We start from the raw sequence: 20829 nt of genomic DNA on the forward strand, positions 1-20829 counted from the left end.
CCTTTTGCCCCATGGGGCCCCCGGCTGCTGGTAACTGGGCGGTGACTCAGGAAGGAAAGGCGAGGGTAGTTCTGCCCGAGTCTGAGAAAGACTGAGGCAGACACACGACAAGAGGCAGGGAGGCTTAAGAGCACTGGCCTGGGAGGCAGAAACCCTGGCTTCCTGTCGAGACTTATCACTGACTCACTGTGCCTGGCATCTCAGGCAGGCCCCAGAACATCCTTAATCTCTAAGATTTCATGAGTCTATGAGACAGTCTTTGACTTATTTGTAGGAAAAGACTCGCAAACGCCAAAGGTGAACACATGGCATACGTTTCACTATGGTTTACTGGGATATCAGTAAGGGTTCTTACCGGACAAAGTGAAGTTACTTAAGAAAATGAAATTAATGGTTTACATAACTAAGAAGGCCAGAGTGATCCAGGGTCTGAGCATTATCACCGGGAAGCCCTCCCTCTGTGCCCCAGCTCTGCTCTCCTCGGTGTTGGCCTCACTCTCACTCTCAGGGGCTCCTGAGTGGAGGCCACCGACAGCTCCACGCATATCCTACCAACCGAGCAATCCCGTGGAAAGAGAACAGTTCTTTACGAACAGTTCCTTCAAATTCCCAGGGAAGACTCTCAATGGACAGCTCAAGTCACATGCCCAACCATAACCAAGTCCATTAGCCAGGCTAGATCTCTGCTGTGGTCAGGAGCCAGGGAGAAGTTCTGTCCTATATATATATCAGGAACTGAGGGCAGAGGAAAGTGTTCTCCAATGGAAAGTAGGGATGGAGGGACTTCCCTGGTGGTCCAGTGGTTAAGGCTCCCCGCTTCCAATGCAGGGGGCAAGGGTTCGATCCCTGGTGGGGGAACTAAGATCCCACGTGCCGCGTGGTGCAGCCAAAAGAAAAAGAAAGAAAATAGGAGTGGAAGAGAATGGTGAAATGGAATTCAGATAAGCAGAAACAGTGGGTACCCCTAATAACTGCTGTTATCTCAATGGTTTGAAAAGTTTGGAAGAGTTCTGACCTCTTAATCAAGGGATGATGGGCTCTAGAGCCTTTATAGAAAGACTTACAAGATAGGGAGTATTACGGAGATGGAGAAACTGAGACTCAGAGAGGTTAAGTTACCCACCCAAAGTCACATCTCTCATATGTGAGATGAACCCAGGTATGCCAGATTCAAGAGCACTTACGGTTTTGACTCCGCCTTGTCAAGTTCACACACAGAGCAGAATGTGGTCTCTGGTTTGTAATGCTATAAAAGGCCCTCCACTGAGTGAAACTCAGAATGAGTGCATGTGATGACATAGCATATCTTCCTCAGTCTGGTCTGATATGGATCCCAACCTCAAGCCTAGTTGAACCTCTAATGGAGTTAAGACTTTGGAAAAGGATTGGCCCAACCTTTACAGGGAACGATGTGACTAATATCTCAGTCAGCCTTCCCACACCCAGGCACAATATCATTAAACATGGTCCCAGCCATTGTCGATATTAACCTTTAATAAATGTGATAAGCACTCCTGCCTGTTCTCAGCTGACATCCACGTGCACACAATAAAACTAACTCTTAGCATTTTTAGAGCTGCCAGGTAAATATAACAGGAAAATTGGGCAATGGGACTCGTGCTGGGACTTTTCAAATTCAACCATCTATGTGGAGAACAGTGACCTTCAGATATTGTGGAACATGAGTCAATCCTTAAAACTTGCTATATTGTCAGGAATTGGAATGAAGTTAGTGCAGTGACCCAAAAGCTTGTGACATGCTTGCTTACCATGTCCTGCCTCTAACCAACTCCTCACATTCATAGGGATAATGTAATAGAGTTTGGGCATAATATTTATTTTGAAGCTTCTGGCGTGTCGACTACAATGCTAGTGACACACTGAATAAGTGATTTTGTCTATTTATTTATTTTTAAAATTTATTTATTTTATTTTCATTTATTTTTGGCTGCATTGGGTCTTCGTTGCTGCGTGTGGGCTTTCTCTAGTTGCAGCGAGCGGGGGATACACTTTGTTGCGGTGCGCGGGCTTCTCACTGCGGTGGCTTCTCTTGTTGCAGAGCACGGGCTCTAGGGCGCGCTGGCCTCAGTAGTTGTGGCTTGCGGGCTCTAGAGCGCAGGCTCAGTAGTTGTGACGCACGGGCTTAGTTGCTCTGCGGCATGTGGAATCTTCCTGGACCAGGGCTCAAACCCGTGTCCCCTGCATTGGCAGGTGGATTCTTAACCACTGTGCCACCAGGGAAGCCCTGAATAAGTGATTTTAAAAAGATCTCTGAGTGTGTTTCATCAGACGTTAATACCTACATACATCACAACCATTATGACCCTGCTCCAAAAATTTTTCTTTTTGAGAATTTACTTCTGAGAATCAGACAGGACAGGCATTCTGGTTACTTCATGGTCACATATTGGTCTCTACCAAAATCCTAACCACCATTATTAACTAAATTTAGTTCTTAGTAACTTTTGACCACTCCAAAAATTTCACATCCATTCTCAAAGCATTTACCACTCTTAAGGGCATTCAGAAATATTCATTACAGTCTTGGAATTATTTTTTAACATTTCTTCATTCAAAAGGCATTCATTAACTCATTCATGCATTCACTCATTCAACCTATATTAATTAAGCATTTACCACTCTTAATGGCATTCAGAAATATTCATTACAGTCTTGGAATTATTTTTTAACATTTCTTCATTCAAAAGGCATTCATTAACTCATTCATGCATTCACTCATTCAACCTATATTAATTGAGCATTTCCCACATGCCAGGACAGTGCTAAACATAAGGCACAGGAAGAATTGTGTCAAAACAAAGCCAGAAACCTGCTTATTATCTATCTATGTCTTACTTATTCAGCCCATGTCCAATGTCTTAGCCTATTGGTCAGATGAGAAGTTTTTTATCATAAGAGTATCCAGACATTACCCACAAATCCTGGCTGAACACAATGCCTAACCAACCCTGTCAATTCTATTTTAAAATATGTGAATATAGCAATTTATAGCCTGACTTTGGTCTCAAAAATTGTTAAAAATAAAGTTTAGATTTACTGAATTGGTAAAATATTTAAGCTACAGTATATTTCAAGATGCAGTAATAAAGTATGCATATTTATTCTATTTAAAAAAAAACTGGAGAGGGGAGGGATAAATTAGGAGTTTGGGGTTAACATATACACACTACTATATATAAAATAGATAACCATCAAGGATCTACTGTATAGCACAGGAAACCCTACTCAATACTCTGTAATAACAACTATACTCCAATATGAAATAAAAATTTCAAACAAATAAACAAACAACAAAAAAAGAAAAAAATACATGGGGCATAGAACGATGAGCAAAAACAGACATGATTTCCTGCCCTATGGATCTTACAGTCTAGTGGGGGAGACAGAACTTCATAATCACCCAAATGAATGTAACATTTCAATGATGACAACCGCTGGGAAGATGTGGTACATGGGGCTCTCCAAGGAGGATTTTTCTTAACATGTGAGGCTCCGAGCATCAACCCCAGGGGCAATACAACTTACTGATATCGGGAGGACAGACAGGATTTCACTCAGCAAAGCAGTTGGGGTGGTGTCTTGGTTGGGTTCCCTGGAAACTACTTTGAGACAGATTTCCACTCTCATAAGATACATGCGTGAGGAAGGCAGAATTGGGCAGAGGGAGAAGCTGACCCTCAGTGAGGTTACTTCTTCAGCGAGCTCTGGAGTTGGGATGGCCCTTCCAAGTTGTCCCAAACTGAGGTAGGGTCCAGGCTTTAGTATCTCTCCAAGGTCAGTCGGTGATCTTGGGCAGCTGCCAGAAGAAGGAAGAAGCTGGAGTGAAGCAGTTCCCTGCTGCAGAGGGCAGTTCTGGGTGAGGGGGGGTGGGTAGGGGGGTGGTAGGTGGAGGGGGCAGGGGGCAGCTCTGAGCCATCAGCAGTCAATGGTCGCAGCCAGGGCTGGCTACTTGATGTTCAGGGCTCATAGCAAAATGAAAATGAGGGGCCCCTTATCCAAATATCAGGCAAAAGCTTTCTCCTTTCTTCCATGCTCAATCTTTCAACAAATCGTGGTGTTTTTGTTATTTGCTATTTCTTTCTTTTTTTTTCCCCCCCCCCAAACATTTAAAACATTTTATTTATTTATTTATTTATTTATTTTTGTACTTATTTTTGTATTTTAGCCACACTGCGTGGCATGCAGGATGGTTTTCCAACCAGTGATGGAACGCGGGCCGCCGCAGTGAAAGTGCCGAATCGTAACCACTAGGCCGCCAGGGAACTCCCTGTTATTTGCTATTTCATGTTGCACTCCCTCAGGCTCTGCGATCCACCAGGATTCAGTGGAGACCCTCACAGACACTCAGGGCCTCACTCTACAACTGGACCCAAGGAAGCACATGCCTGACCCCAGCCCTCCTTGCACCAAATGCAGGCTCCCACCGGTGGCAAAAAGTAGCCAACAGTTGCTGAGCAGAGTCAGGGTGGGGGGCAGGGAGACAGCCCTGAACCCATCACTGGGAGGCAAGAAAGTGTCAAGAGATGGCACTGTGTGTGAGCTGAGACTCCAAGACCCAAATTCATGCTCCACTGTCTCATTGGACTTAACTTACAAGATACAAATTCAAAAATTTGTCAAGACAGCCTCCACAAAGCATGAGACCCCAGCACGGGGCTGCTTCTGAGCACAGGGCCCTGTTGGGCTGCACTGGAGACCAGCCCTGGGCCCAGCAGCTGGGGAGCAGAGGCCGAGATCCTGAAGAAGGAACCGGGCAGAAGACCTCAGTATCCACTCCAGACGGGGCAGAGCATGCCAGGCAGTGGCAACAGCCAGTGCAAAGTGTATGCGGCTTGGGAAAGGAAGCCAGGAAACTAAATGCACAAAGCAAGAGGAGGCATGATTCACATGAAGCTGGAGTGGTGGCGGGGGTCAGACCAAACCTGGCATGACAGGCCATGTGAAGGACTTTGGTTTTTTGCCTAAGAACACTGGAAAGCCTTTGAAAGCCTTTAACCAAAGGGGGCAAGAAGCTTAGAATTCTGTTTTGAAAAAGAATCACTCCATCTGAAGTGAGAGCAGATCAGAGGGGATTCGGGTGGATTGTGGTCATTTGTAATCCAGGTGAGAGGTGATGGCAGCTCAGCCAACAGGAGGGGTGGTGGAGCCAGAGCACAGTGTTTGAACTGGGAGGAGATTCCAGAATGACTGGGCCTCAGTGATAGTTTGGACATGGGCTAAGGGAGAGGGGGGTGTCAAGGGTGATTTACTAGGTGAAGTTGTGTCACAGATACAGACTTGGCCCTGAGTACAACAGGATACCAGGCAAACAAATGCCTGCCTTCATGAAGCCCAGGACAGGGAAGAGACTGATAAGTCAAAGGACACTGACAATACAGCAGTCAGACTGTCCAAGTTGAGTGCATAGGGAGGGCACCAGCCCAACATTGGGTCATGGGGTCAGGAAGGGCTTCCAGGAGGAAATGACAGCTGAGTCGAGACTCACAAGGCAAACAGAAGTGAGGCAGGTCATCATCAAAAAATCTACAGACAATAAATGCTGGAGAGGGTGTGGAGAAAAGGGAACCCTCTTGCACGGCTGGTGGGAATGTAAGTTGATACAGCCACTATGGAGAACAGTATGGAGGTTCCTTGAAAAACTAAAAATAGAACTACCCTATGACCCAGCAATCCCACTACTGGGCATATACCCTGAGAAAACCATAATTCAAAAAGACACATGCACCACAGTGTTCATTGCAGCACTATTTACAATAGCCAGGACATGGAAACAACCTAAGTGTCCATCGACAGATGAATGGATAAAGAAGATGTGGCACATATATACGGTGGAATATTACTCAGCCATAAAAAGAAACAAAATTGAGTTATTTGTAGTGAGGTAGATGGACCTAGAGTCTGTCATACAGAGTGAAGCAAGTCAGAAAGAGAAAAACAAATACCATATGCTAACACAAATATATGGAATCTAAAAAAAAAAAAAGGTCTGAAGAACCTAGGGGCAGGACAGGAATAAAGACGTAGACGTAGAGAATGGACTTGAGGACATGGGGAGGGGGAAGGGTAAGCTGGGACGAAGTGAGAGAGTGGCATGGACACAGGTACACTACCAAATGTAAACTAGAGAGCTAGTGGGAAGCAGCTGCATAGCACAGGGAGATCAGCTCGGTGCTTTGTGACCACCTGGAGGGGTGGGATAGGGAGGGTGGGAGGGAGAGGCAAGAGGGAGGGGATATGGGGATATATGTATACATATAGCTGATCCACTTTGTTATACAGCAGAAACTAACACAACACTGTAAAGCAGTTATACTCCAATAAAGATGTTAAAACAAAAGAAGTGAGGCAGGTGAAGAGAAAGGAGAGTGGGCTTGGCACAGGGATCGGCATAGGGTGGTGGTCCTCAACTGAGGGCGATTTTGGCCCCTAGAGCATTTTGACAATGTCTGGAGACCTTTTTGGTTGTCATGACTGGGGAGTTGCTACCGGCATCTTGTGGGTAAAGGCCAGGGATGCTGCAAACATCTTACAACGCACACCACGGCCCCTCCCCGCAAATAATGATCCACCATGTCCATAGTGCTGCAGTGAAAAACCCTGGCCAGAGGCCTGGGGCTCAGTCAAGGGCAGTGTGACTCTGAAGCTGCCTGGAGTGCGGAGTCACGGGCTGAGAGGGAGACAACAGGTGCCACCGAGAGCGGAGCCTGTGTCAGGCCCTAGGGGGCTGGAGGAGTCAGACAAGGGCATTCGAACCCAATGCCAAGGGTGCTGGGGAGCCACTGAAGGTTTCCAGGCAGGAAAGTGACAAAATCAGCCTTGGAAGGGCCAACAGGAAGAGGGAGTTGGGATGAGGGTAAAGAGGAGGGGAGTGAAATGTTCACAGCAGCACTATTTACAATAGCCAAGACGTGGAAACACCCATCAACAGACAGTTGCCTTAAGAAGATGGGGTATAATATATATGTACAATGGAATATTACTCCTCCATAAAGGAGAATGAAATCCTGCCATATGCAGCAACATGGATGAGCCTAGAGAATATCATGCTTAGTGAAATAAGTCAAAGACAAATATAATACCACTTATATGGAGAATGTAAAAGATAGTACAAGTGAATGTATATGCAAAACAGAAACAGACTCACAGATATAGGAAACAAGAGGGAGAGGGAAGAGAATCTGGCACTCTGCACGGCTTGGTGCGTGGAGCATGGGTTGGCCCTCCGTCTTCCCTGGGAAGTGGCCAGGCTGGCACATTGTCTGTTGGGCTGTGGCAGTGAGGAGAAAAAGAGAGTCGTGAGGCTTGCAGGGTCCGGCAGGAGAGGGCTGTCATGCAGGATGATGCGATCCAGGGAACAAACCGTTGCCGCATCACCTAATTTGAGGTAGACACGTTGGAAGCTCAGAGCATCCTTTCAGATCAAGTGCAGCTGATGAAATACGGTCCACAGGATCAAAAAGATGGAAGGAGAGTGAGTCTGCCAATCTGGTTCTGCCACTTACTATGGCTGCTGTGTACAGATGCACAGGCTGACCACAAACCCAGACAGAGAACCTTCTTCTAACTGGCCCAGACGTGCCACTTAGGCTTGCCATAGCCCTGCGTGTGACCCCAGACAAGTCATGCCTCTTCTCTGAGCCTGATTAATACTGCTGCCCTCTTAGGCTTGATGAGAAGATTAAAGTAGATGAATGCCTAGCAGAGGTCAACCACTTGGTAGGCACTCACAAAATGATTGCTATGATTATTTTACAAGAAGCCCAGCGCTAGACCCTCTGCCACGATCCCCACTGTTGCGTTGTTTCTGCCTCACCTGAAAGGCACTGTAGCTGCTCAGAGGACCTTTGCTGCTGTGCTTTGTTCTCTGAGGGACACTAGGAGCCAGCAGGACCCCAAGGCTGCAGCCGGGTGGGCAGTGGATGAAGGCGCAGCTCGCCTGGAAGCTGAGCCGAGCAGGCCCATGCCATTGTCTCACTTCCTCACAGCCACGTGGAGCTTCGTTTGTGATTTTATTCTGAGTGTCTTAGAGGCACCGTGGAAAATAGGCGTCAGCCTGCTGCTGGCCAGATTCGCAGAATATGAAACCACCAAAGAACACACTCCAGTGGAAGAATCACAGCTATTGATCTCTGATGAGGTACCAGGCCCGTCTTTCAATCTGATGGAGTCTTAGAGGCTTCTGGGTTTTTCTCTTTGTGTAGCTGCCCTGCCTGAGACAACCAGAACCTGGCTTGGTGACCATCGTGGCTAACACCTATTGAGGGCCTGCTATGTGCCAGGCTTTGGAAAGGCACGCAGTGTGTCTTATGGCTTTAATCTTCATCACAGTCCTATGAGGTAAGAGCTGTGAAGCTCAGAGAGGTTGAGTAACTGGCCTGGGGGTGACCAGCTCTAGTAATTGGTAGAGCTGAGATCTGCACCAGAGCAGACTGATGCCAGACTGTATAGCTGCAGAATTAGTTCTTGCAGGGATCCCTCTTTTGGATCCCCTCTTCCCAGGGGTGTCAGGGAGAGCAGGAAAGCTGAGGCTCCCCCTCCTGCCCAGGAAGTGGCTGGCAGAAAGCGACGGGGCGGGAGGGCAAGGAGCAAAAGTTAGGTCCGCGCTCTGCAGGCTGCAGCCCGGGGCTGAGCACACAGGGCGGAGCCTCGGAGCAAAGTCCCCTGGGGTCCCGGGCCGCATTCCTCTGAGGTCTGCAAAGGCCACCGCTTAAAGGCGCAGAGGAGCAGCTGGGAACGAGAACAAAGCGGCCGGGCCCCCCTCGGAGGAAGGAAGGAGCGAGCCCCAGGAAACAGCCGATAGCGCTAAGCTCAGCTTGTTTTTTTCCTCTGCTCAACAGTTCTCCTGCCACGGCAAACAAAAGATGTACATTCTGATTCCCTCTTCTGTTTGGATTGTGCTGTCGAGTGGATCTGGTTTGTGATGAACTGGGGGGAAGAGGCATCCGCGGGCGGTTTCTTGCTCCGCCGGCCAGTTTGCTGGGCCATCGGGAAACGCAGAAACAGCTTCCTTGACCGCGTCTTTCTCCCCGCGCGGCTCAGTAGATCCAGCCTGGCCTGGCCACACCAAGGGCACCAGGATACAGGCATTTCTTTTAATGATGGAATTTAAGGTTGCCAACTTTTCAGGTTCACTGGGACCTGGAAGTGACCTTGACCTTGAAGGACCTGCACATACACACGCAAGCATGCGCGGGGACACGCACACTTCTTAATGGACGTGTTAACCTAGTCAGATGAGAACTATGCCCTCTCAGTTCCCCACTGAAAGGCCACTCCCTGTTCTCATCACTGCGGATGAGGTCACAGTTCGCTCCTGCCCGGAGCCACACTGGGCTACTCACAGGGCAGACCCCGCCCAGCCTGGCCCTGCCACTTAGCTCCCGTGGGCCCAGGGGTGAGAGTGACAACAACTGCAGGGTCAGCGGAAGCCAGCATTCAACAGCAAGAGCAAGGCAGGGGGTGCCCGTACAGGTCCCCACAAGCTGGCTCTGATCCCGATCCCAGCCTGGGGTGTCCACCTTCCTCAAAATCTGGACACCTGTAGGTGACAGGTGGCCCTGATGGGACTAAGCAACCCACACGTGATGACAGTGGTAGATGGACTTCTTGCTGCCCACCGGGGGGAGGGGTCTGGACCCCATCTGGCTTCCTGATGCTTGATGCCCTGAATGCTGGGCATACTTTGTTTTGCCTGACCAGGTGTTGACGGAGTTGGGTCACCAAAGGGCACTATAGAACCAAGGCAAAACAAAATGAAGCAAAAAAAAAAAAAAAAGTTAAACTATACACAAAAACACTGAGTTCTGTTGCTGCTGACACTTGGGTGATCCCTACAGCCCTGGCGATGGCAGTTCTTGGTCTCACGGACTGAAAGAGATTGTTTTGATGCCACAGAGGCTGATGTGCGGGGGCTCTGTGTAACTGCAGGAGTTAAACTGAGCCACGAGAGGTCAGCGTGGTTAGACCCTGCCCCATGCTGCTTGGCCCGTTCTCTCCTCCCACCCCACTCTGAGGAGGCAGTTCACATGCAGAAGACAAATGGCATAAAGGGCAGGCAATTAATTTTTTCAGCTGGAGGCTGCGATGGAATTTGGGTGCTTAGACTCTGGCGTATGCTGCTAATTCCATTCTTCTCCTCTGTGAAATACCTCCACTCTTCAAGGAGGTGGTGCCCTTCAGAATTCCATCACTGACATTTTCTGTCTTTAGGGCCAAGAGGTAGAGTCCTGATAATTATTTGGAATGAATCTGAGGTTACCCTGCATGCTATTAGCGCTCTTTCCATGATTCCAAGGGGCTATAGTGCTGTAAAGACGGCCGGCGATTCTTCACTTGTTTCCTGGGGGAGGGAGCAAGTTGGTCCCAGCATGGCTCAGGGTCTGGTCCCCACCAACCAGCAACCTCTGTGGTGTGGAGTAGCCCAGCCAGCTTGACTGAGCAGTGATGCAGGCAAAGAACAGAGAACTTGTTGGGAAAAGAAGAGAAGCAGCTTAAGCAAGAACGGACCAAGATGAGGACTTAGTACCTGGCAGATGGGGAGAGGGAAGGGGGATACTCTAGAGGGAGAAAAGAAATCCTGAAGGGAACTTGGAAGGATAAGAAAAAGCTACCTCGCCTATTTCCACAGAGGCAGTGTAATGTAGTGGTTCACAGTGCAAGCCTATGCGTGAATCTTGGGTGGGTGACCTTAGGCAAGATTTAACCTCTCTGTGGTTTAGTTTTCTAATCTGCAAAATGGAGGATAAAATAGTCTCTATCTCATAGGTTTATCATGAAGATTAAACACGAAGTTCACGTTAAGCACTTGACAAAATATTTAGCATGTAATAAACACTCAATAAGTATTGCCCATTATTATTTCCAATTTTTCTCCCGGTGTGTGTCTCACAATCCTTTGTTCAGGACTGGCATATGCGCTCCACTTTTACCCTACACCTTCTACTGAGCGACTGATGTTTATCCAGTGTCCTGATTAGCGATTTTAATCCTCAGAGTCACTCGCCTCTGAAATCTGCTCACTGGAAGCTTGCCACACACGGAGCAAGCTCACAATAAACATGGCTGAGTAGAACTTACCAATCACCACCATCTGCAATGCAGTTGGATGTTGTTTACAGTCTTTCTTCATGCCTCTCCCACCCCAGCTCAAGAGACTGAGCCAGTGAGAAGCCTGACCCAGGAACATATAGCCCAACTCAGAGTTATAGAGAATGAAATACTACATACAGGGAGACCCTCAGCCCCTTTCCCATCTCAGCTCCCACAATGAGGGCAAGCAGGCTGACACCTCTCAGGTGGGATATTGGAGGATCTCCCTTTGGGGAAACTGAGCAGCCTAACCCAGAAGGTCTACAGATACAGGTAGGGTCCCCAGTGACATGGCCTGGCATAATCACCCTACAGTGAAGCCCATCAGTTGACAAGCTTCTTGTCAGCTTTTTGGTGTTGCACTCTTAAATACAAACAAAGAGTCAAAGATCACTTGTCGGGCTTCCCTGGTGGCGCAGTGGTTGAGAATCTGCCTGCCAATGCAGGGGACACGGGTTCAAGCCCTGGTCTGGGAAGATCCCACATGCCGCGGAGCAACTAGGCCCGTGAGCCACAACTACTGAGCCTGCGCATCTGGAGCCTGTGCTCCGCAACAAGAGAGGCCACGATAGTGAGAGGCCCGCGCACCGCGATGAAGAGTGGCCCCCGCTTGCCACAGCTAGAGAAAGCCCTCGCACAGAAACGAAGACCCAACACAGCCAAAAATAAATAAATAAATAAATAAATAAATAAATAAAAATTAAAAAAAAAATCACTTGTCATTTGAAAAAACCCTCCAAAATGAAAGACAATGCCAAAACAAACAGAAGAAAGAAATTGTAGGAAACAGGAACAATGCAGGGAGCAGAAAAGAACAAATTTTTTAAAACCTACAATTAGTATCTTTTGAGATTTAAGGGAAGATACTGCATCCATGAAACAAGAACAGATGCTGTAAAACAAAGAACATTCAGAGAAGAACAAGGACATTTGGAAATTAAAAATATATAAATATGTTTTCAGAACAATGTGGATAAATCTCAAAAACATTATGTTGAAAAAAAGAAGTCAGACACAAAAGAGTATCTACCATACAGTTCCATCTACGTGAAATCCAAGAGCAAACAAAACTAATATATGGTGACAGAAATCAGAAAGTCGTTGCCTGGGAAGAGGGGAGGAGAATGAACCAGAAGGGACACAAAGGAAATGAATGGAAATGTTCTTTATCTTGTTTGGGTTGTATTTACATGGGTGTAGTCAATTATCAAAATTTACTGAACCAAAAGTATAAGCACATTATTCTGTGTTAATTATATGTTAATAAAAACATATTTGCAGAAATGAAAAGTTCAGTAGAAGTTTCTAGATCTAGCTATTTCCTGTAAGTTGATTTAGCTATCAACTTACAGGAAATACAAAGAATAGAGTAACATGTTAAATAACACCACAGGAATGCAGTCAGCAAAATCTGACTATGGGAAACTCTGCAGTTTAACCAGTTTTTTTTTTCCAACAAAATCTTGCAGGGGGTGAGGAGAGAGAGAGGAAAAACTTATATAGTCACAAAGATTTAAGAGACATATCAATCAATCACACTGTGGAAACCTTATTTGGACCTAAATTTAAACAAACTATTTAGAGGGCAAGTGTATAGGACAAGTGGGAAAGTGTAAACATGTACAGATATTTGATAATATTCAAGAATTATTGTTATGTTTAAAGTGAGATAATGGTGTTTGTAGTGCTTTGTGTTTATTTGCTTGTTTTTTTAAGTGACCTTACCTTTTAGAGATTCATAGTGAAATACTTACAAATGATATCTAAGTTAGTGGCAGGGGTGGGGGGCATTGGGAGTGAGTAGGGACACAGAAAACAAGATTGGTCATGTGTCGATAATTGTTGAAGCTGGGTATAGAGTACACTGGGTTTATTATTCTCGTGTCTTTTCTTTTCTGTATGTGTGAAGTTTCCCATTAATAAAGTACTTTAAAAAAATAGAAGAGTTAGAAGAAAAACTGAGGAAGTCTCCCAGAAAAAAAAAAAGACAAAGAGCTAGAAAATAGGAGCAAAAATAAGAAACACAAAGGATAAGTTCAGGATTTAAAAAAAAGGGGGAGAGGAGAGAGAAGAAAGAAAATGAAAGGGAGAAAATGATCAAAGAAGTAATTTGAGAAAATTTCCCAATACTGACAGCCATTAGTTTCTGGATTGAGAGGCCAGCCAGTTGCCAGCACCAGGGATGAAAAAAACCCCACAGCAAAGCCTATCACTGAGAAATTTCATGAAGTTGGTATACTGGGCCACAAACCTCACACACCCTCTTACATTCTCTCTACGGCCTCCTTTTCTCTCTCTCTTGGGCAACACCCTGTTGGCACCACTTGTAGGCCAAGTTGCTCCTCCACTTTTAGAGCTGGGTGAAATATTATACTGTAGTATGATGTGGGACCTGGTTTTCCAGGCAACTGCTAAGGGTCTGGATGACATATCTGGAAATAGAGACAAGCTAGCTTTGGGGTAATTCTTTTTATTTCATGCTTTAACAATTCTGTTTTTTATTATTTTTAGTGATATATAATCTCAATATATGATTAAACATTTACATGTCAGAGAATTCAAAGTGACATTTCTTTTTTTTAATTGAAATATAGTTGATGCACAATATTATATGTTATAGGCGTACAGTACAGTGATTCACAATTTTTAAAGGTTATACTCCATTTATAGTTATTATAAAATATTGGCTATGTTCCCTGTGTTGTACAATATATCCTCGTAGCTTAGTTTATACCTATTAGTTTGTACCTCTTAAAGCCCTACCCCTGTATTGCCCCTCCCCCCTTCCCTTGCCCCACTGGTAACCACTACTTTGTTCTCTGTATCTGTGAGTCTGCTTCTTTTTTGTTATATTCACTAGTTTGTTGTATTTTTTAGATTCCACGTACAAGTGATATCATATGGGGTTAACTATTGACTAATGGAAGTAGGAGATGGGAGGGAGCTGGGCAGATAGATGTCCCTCCTCTGCTCTCCCCTGTGGTTCCTCCTTGTGACTCTTGCAGAAGAGTTTCATGTGCCTGATGAACCAGCAGCCAGTGTGGTAACGTCTGGCATCACATCCCCCCACCCCTTACTCCTTTTTTCCCTGTGCATTCTATTATGAAAACTTTCAGACATACAGGGAAGTTGAAGGAATTCACAGCGAGCACCTGTACACCCACGACCTAGAGTTTACCTTTGACATTTTAAACAGCTTTATTGAGATATAATTTAAATACCATAAAATTGACCCATTTAAAGTGTACAGTTCAGTGGTTTCTAGTATATTCACAGAGATATGCAAACATTATCACAATTTTAGAATATTTTCTGCACCCCCAAAAGAAACCCCCTACCCATTAGCAATCACTCCCATTCCCCTTCTCCCAACCCTAAACAACCACTAAAATTGGTTGCATGCAATTTTAGATATTGCATTTCAGTGGAATCCTACAGTAAGTGGTCTTTGGTGACTGGCTTCTTTCACTTAGCATAATGTTTTCAGGGTTCATCCATGTCATAACATGTGTCAGTACTTCATTCTTTTTTTATAGCTGAACAATATTCCATTGTGCATTATTAACATTTTATTAGACTTGCTTTATCACATGTCCATCCATCTATCCATCCCTCTGTTGATCCATTAATCCATCTTATATCTTTCATGTATTTCCCCCATTTTTTTTTTGTTGTTGTTGTTGAGCACACAAAATGGTTTATTCTGAGTCATTCAGGGTGAGGTTACATAAGATAATAAGAGCAGTGATGAAAAATTTGCAGTGTTTTTTGTTAAACGTGTGCTTTGACCTTCACATTTTTAATACCATGCTCTCTGACATAAGAAATTTATAAATATATATCTTATTTTCTGGCCTAGTTAACTTTCTTTTTCCTCTGATAAATATTACTTTTTTCCTTTTCAAAGTACTTAAAATTAGAGAATGAGCTTTTAAAAATGAGATATTTAAAAAATGAGTGTGTATTTCTTACATGAAAACTAAACATTATGAAGGACTTACTTTAAGTTTTACTCGTGTTCTCACTGGATATTTCCCCCATTTTTTAAGCTTTTTCCCAACCGTCAGTGCCTTCACCTTGCACACCTCTCAAGTAAAGCTCATATCACATTATCCCATGGCCACCCTCGGTGCAACATGTGAGGCTGGGAGATGGAGTGCTTAGCCTTCTGGCTCTATAGTAAAGGGACAAAGGGAAAAGGGAGCCTGGGAATGGACTTTTGCTACCTTGGCAGACAGTGTTTTTCAGTTTCATCTATATCTCCCCCTCCAGTCTCCCCTCCCACCATTGCATCCCACAGAGCTTATACTCCAGAAATGCCAAATTACTTAAAGTTCCCCAAGCACCCCACATTTTTTCGGACTCCATCTCTTGCACATGTCCATTACCTGGACAGCCTTCTCTTTGTGACAGATCCTTCCCTCATATTTCAGCTCGGCTGTCACTTTTCAGTGAAGTATCCCCAACACACACATAGACACACACACACACACACACACACACACCCTCTGGCCTCCCTATGTTTGTTTTCCACTCCCATTAAGGCATTTACCCTCCTTTACTGAATTAACCTTTTGACCTGTCTCCACCAGCCTATAAATCCTCAAGGTCAGGGGCCAGGCCTAGTATGTCTTGGTATCCCTAGAAATCACCGCAGGGTGTGGCTTAACAAATATTTGTTGGATAGTGAATGGAAAACATCTAGTTACCATCTCCACTATTGTTTACGTAAGAAACATTTTGTTGGGCATGCAGCAAGGGAGGCTGGGGGGTAAATACCCAGTTCGATACAAAGATGAGTAAGACTGTATCCTGGGCCTCAGAGGAGCCTACAGCACCCTTTTGTTTGGGCAGATGTAACACTGGACAAGATGCCAGGACAACAGATGTAAACTGGAACTGCCCCAGGCCAACCGGAACATATGGTCACCCAAATTACATATCCACTTCTACGAAAACAGCAGTGCCATGCTGACTCATGCCCAGCCTGTCAGACCCAGGTCACTTCCACAATTTTCTTGCTCAAGCCAATTACTCCTCATTAGTGCTTAGGTCATTTATGTTTTTCATTGTTGTTATCCATGTAAAAATCATCCATGAAATTTAATATTCCTAAGGTATTACATATATTGTATACATTAAAAACATATATTTAAGCAACTAGACAGAAAAAAAATCACCCAGTAAACAACTAAAAACACTTTCCAACCTTTTTTGATGTACTGAATTCACATTTATAATCAGTATGCGAAACCCATTACATATATGCACTTCTTGGTATTAACACTAGACTCTAGTCTATTTTTCTTTTTTCTTTTTTTGGTCGCATGGAGGGCACGTGGGCGTGCCCCCTGCAGTGGGAGTACAGAGTCTTAACCACTGGACTGCCAGGGAAGTCTCCTGGTCTATTGTCTTTATTGAAAGGCATTGGGTGTTTCCAGCTTGCAACCATTATGAATAATGACGCTATGAACATCGCGATGTAGATTCCTTCCCCTTTCTTCTGAGTCAATTCTTTGAGCTACTTGCTCCAAAGTCAAGTGACCTGGTTGAAGAACAGGAACAGTTGATACATCTCATTTTCTATGCTCTGTGTCTTACTGCTCTCCTAAAAATCTGAGTCAAATTACAGAGCACATCTGTTTCTCACAACTCTGCCAATAATTTATGTTCTCATTTTTATGTAAATATTAATAGAAGCTTACTGTCATTTTAGGGTGTTCTTTGCATTTTTAAGTGCTGTAAAGGTTATAGATTATACTTTAATCAAAAGCAGCTTAGTTTTTATGAAAACATATTATAATGTAAGTATATACTTTATAATTACAAGGTATGTATTTGTTGAATGAATGAATGTATTGAAATTATACTCAGTTACAAAGAGACAGATGATGCATGATTCCACTTATATGAGGTACCTAGAATAGTCAGATTCATAGAGACAGAAAGTAGAATGGCGGTTACCAGGGCCTGGGGAGTTGGGGTAATGGGGAATTGTTTTTTGGGGGGTTTTTTGGTTTTTTTGTTTTGCTTTGTTTTGTTTGGCTGCGTTGGGTCTTCGTTGCTTCACGCGGGCTTTCTCTAGTTGTGGCGAGCGGGGGCTACTCTTCGTTGCAGTGAGCGGGCTTCTCATTACGGTGGCTTCTCTTGTTGCAGAGCACAGGCTCTAGGTGCGTGGGCTTCAGTTGTTGCAGCACTTGGGCTCAGTAGTTGTGGCTCACGGGCTCTAGAGCGCAGGCTCAGTAGTTGTGGCGTACGGGCTTAGTTGCTCCACAGCATGTGGGATCTTCCCAGACCAGGGCTCGAACCCATGTCCCCTACATTGGCAGGCTGATTCTTAACCACTGCACCACCAGGGAAGCCCAATGGGGAATTGTTTAATGGGTATAGAGTTTCAGCTTTTAAAGCTGAAGAGTTCTGGAGATTCATTGCACAACATAAACGTACTTAATACTCTTGAACTAAACACTTAAAATGGTAAGATGGTAAATTGTATGCTATGTGTATTTAAAAATATATATATATATATATATATATATATATATACACACACACATTAACCTAATGGTCATTTGGTATATATTGTCAGTAGAAGTGTGCCTACAATATATAGTCTTGCATGTTAAATGAAGTTTCATGTGTGGAATTTTATGGATTAAAATTTCTGTATTAAATTTTCAGTGCAGAGACAAACAGGCAAAGATGGCCGATGTATTAGTATCATTACATAGCAAATAGAGTAAAAAAATCATAGACTAGATAGTATTATGTGAACATCCAATATTAGCAATAAAGAACTCCACTTAAAAAAAATCATGCATCTAATTTTCTATTATCTGTGAATAAAAAGCAGAAGCAGAACTTAGGGAATCTTAGAGACAGCCGTGTGAACTTTTTACCTTAAAGATGAGGTGAGGGGACTAAGAGAGTCTAGGTGATTTTCCCACTTCAAGATCAGCCGTATCTGTCTCTTTTATAATGCACTCCAGCCAAATCCTCTTTATGTCTCATTGGCCAGAATGGATTGCATGGCCTGTCCTGACTGCACCAGAGGCTGCTGGGAAAGCAGGGAATAGAATAGGTTAGACACATGGCCACTCCAAGTAAATTAGGGTTCCCTCAACAAGGAAAGAAAAGGAGAAAGGGTATTGAGTAGGTTGTCAGCAGTGTCTGTTCAACTCACATTAGTGTTTTTGTTTTGTTTTGTTTTTGTTTGGGGCATTACAGGCTAGAACCAATGATTATATGACTTACAATCCTAAAATCAGGGACTTCCCTGGCGGTCCAGTGGTTAAGACTCCGTACTTCCACTGCAGGGGGCGTGGGTTCAATCCCTGGTCAGGGGAACTAAGATCCCACATGACACAGTGTATGGCCAAAAAATAATTAAAATAATAAAAAAATAAAGAAAAGGAGAATGGGTATTGTGTAGGCTATCAGCAGTGTCTGTTACACTCACATTAGTGTTTTTGTTTTGTTTTGTTTTTGTTTGGGGCATTACAGGCTGGAACCAATGGTTATATGGCTCCTGAAATCCTAATGGAAAAAGCGAGTTATTCCTATCCTGTGGACTGGTTTGCAATGGGATGCAGCATTTGTGAAATGATTGCTGGACGAACACCATTCAAAGATTACAAGGAAAAAGTCAGTAAAGAGGATTTAAAGCAAAGACTTAACCACATAATATACAATTAATAACAGGAAAATACTACTACTACTTAATCCCAAGCCTTTGTCATTAATCCAAAGTATTCTCCAAATCCCTGTGGAAATGCTGACATCACTAATCATGTCTTTATATGATAGTTACCTGCTTCCTAAGCGTTGCAGGAACGCTTCCGCTTTCAGTGTAAAAGGAGGAAGAGGAAGTCAGATTCTCTGAAAGAGAAAGTCAGATTCCAACACGATAACTTCACAGAGGAAGCAAAAGACATTTGCAGACTCTTCTTGGCTAAGACACCAGAGCAACGCTTAGGAAGCAGGTAACTATCATATAAAGACATGATTAGTGATGTCAGCATTTCCACAGGGATTTGGAGAATACTTTGGATTAATGACAAAGGCTTGGGATTAAGTAGTAGTAGTATTTTCCTGTTATTAATTGTATATTATGTGGTTAAGTATTTTCAACACTTTCAAACACTATGAACACTCGATATGGAACAATCTCCAAGATGTATTTTTTTTTAAATAAATACTGCAGTTTTAAAATTTTATTTAATTTATTTATTTATTTATTTTTGGCTGTGTTGGGTCCTCGTTGCTGCACGCAGGTTTTCTCTAGTTGCAACGAGGGGGGCTACTCTTCGTTGCCGTGCGCTGGCTTCGCATCGCGGTGGCTTCTCCTGTTGCGGAGCACAGGCTCTAGGCACGCGGGCTTCAGTAGTTGTGGCACACGGGCTTAGCTGCTCTGCAGCATGTGGGATCTTCCCAGACCAGGGCTTGAACCCGTGTCGCCTGCATTGGCAGGTGGATTCTTAACCACTGTGCTACCAGGGAAGTCCTCCAAGATGTATTTTAAAGTGAAAGATTCTGCCCCTTTTAAACATCTCTGTAAAATATCATTAATCAGTCAACAGATATTTATTAAGTACATATGATGTTGCCAGCTATGTTAAGTGCAGTTGAAATTAGTTTTGAGGAAAGTCAAGTTTTATTGCGTACAAAGGAATAATAAGATCAAGATATTTTAGAAGAAAAAAATAAAAAAACCTAACCTATGAAAAGACCCTTGGCAGTGAGTAACTGTGTCACATAAGGAGAAAACCAAGGGTTTTCAAGTCACAGACGTAGACTCACATCCCAGCTTGGCTACATACTGATCATTTTACCCCAAGCAACTGAATTACTTTCTTGGAGTCTCAATATCCTCATATATAAAATGGGGTTTTTTGTGGGTGTGCACGTTAATCTTATGTCTTAACTTGACTAGGCCACAGTACTCAGATATTTGATCAAACACTATTCTAGATGTTTCGGTGCAGGTATTTTTTAGGTAAGATTAACATATAAATGACTAGGTTTTGAGTAAAGCAGGTTATTCTTCATTATGTGGATGAGCCTCATGCGATTTGTTGAAGGCCTTAATAGAAAAGGACTGACCTCCCTGGGAGAAGAAGGAATTCTGCCAGCAAACCACCTTTGAACTTGAACTGTGACTCTTGCCTGAGTCTCCAGCCACACAGCCTACCTTGCAGAATTTGAACTTGCCAAACCTCCACAATTGCCTGAGCCAGTTCCTTAAAATAAACTCTCTCTCTCTCTCTCTCATACATACACACGTACTGGGGGGAGAGGAAAGAAGTTTTCTTCTACCCTCTTAGGTTTAGGAATGGAAGTCTGAAAATTAAACTGCCAAAAGATGATTAGCAAGAGAAAAACAGATTTTTATTTATGTACGTACACAAGAGTTCACAAAAAAGTGTGACTATGTGGCAGTTAGAATTGAGGGCTTATATTCCATTTAATAGGGAAAGGGGATGGGGAGAAGGTCACTTACAGGAAAACAAATGACTTCTTTGAAATAGTGGGGTAAGGGCACTTATGGGAGAACAGTTGACTTTTAGGAAAGATAAATGGCCCTTAGGAGAATAGATGGGAGATATAATAGCTTTATGGCAATGTCTATTTAGGTGTGGTGCTGAGATCTGTCACTGGTGATAAGAGTCAATCTTTCCTGGTTCCAAAACTCCTGAAATTCCCGGGGAGAAGATTTATAAG

At 44.0% G+C, this 20829-nt stretch overlaps 1 protein-coding gene across 1 annotated transcript in view; it reads left to right on the top strand.

Annotated features, from left to right (window-relative positions):
- The window catches only part of GRK7 (G protein-coupled receptor kinase 7), a 37176-nt gene that overhangs the window by 9447 nt on the left and 6900 nt on the right, over positions 1-20829 (top strand). Inside the window, exons 3-4 of the mRNA XM_036849491.1 lie at positions 18613-18780; positions 18985-19091. Of these exons, the coding sequence (XP_036705386.1) occupies positions 18613-18780; positions 18985-19091 (275 nt within the window). The remainder of the gene's footprint in view (positions 1-18612; positions 18781-18984; positions 19092-20829) is intronic.

This window comes from Balaenoptera musculus, chromosome 4 (assembly GCF_009873245.2).
Source record: "Balaenoptera musculus isolate JJ_BM4_2016_0621 chromosome 4, mBalMus1.pri.v3, whole genome shotgun sequence".
Classification (NCBI taxonomy): domain Eukaryota; kingdom Metazoa; phylum Chordata; class Mammalia; order Artiodactyla; family Balaenopteridae; genus Balaenoptera; species Balaenoptera musculus.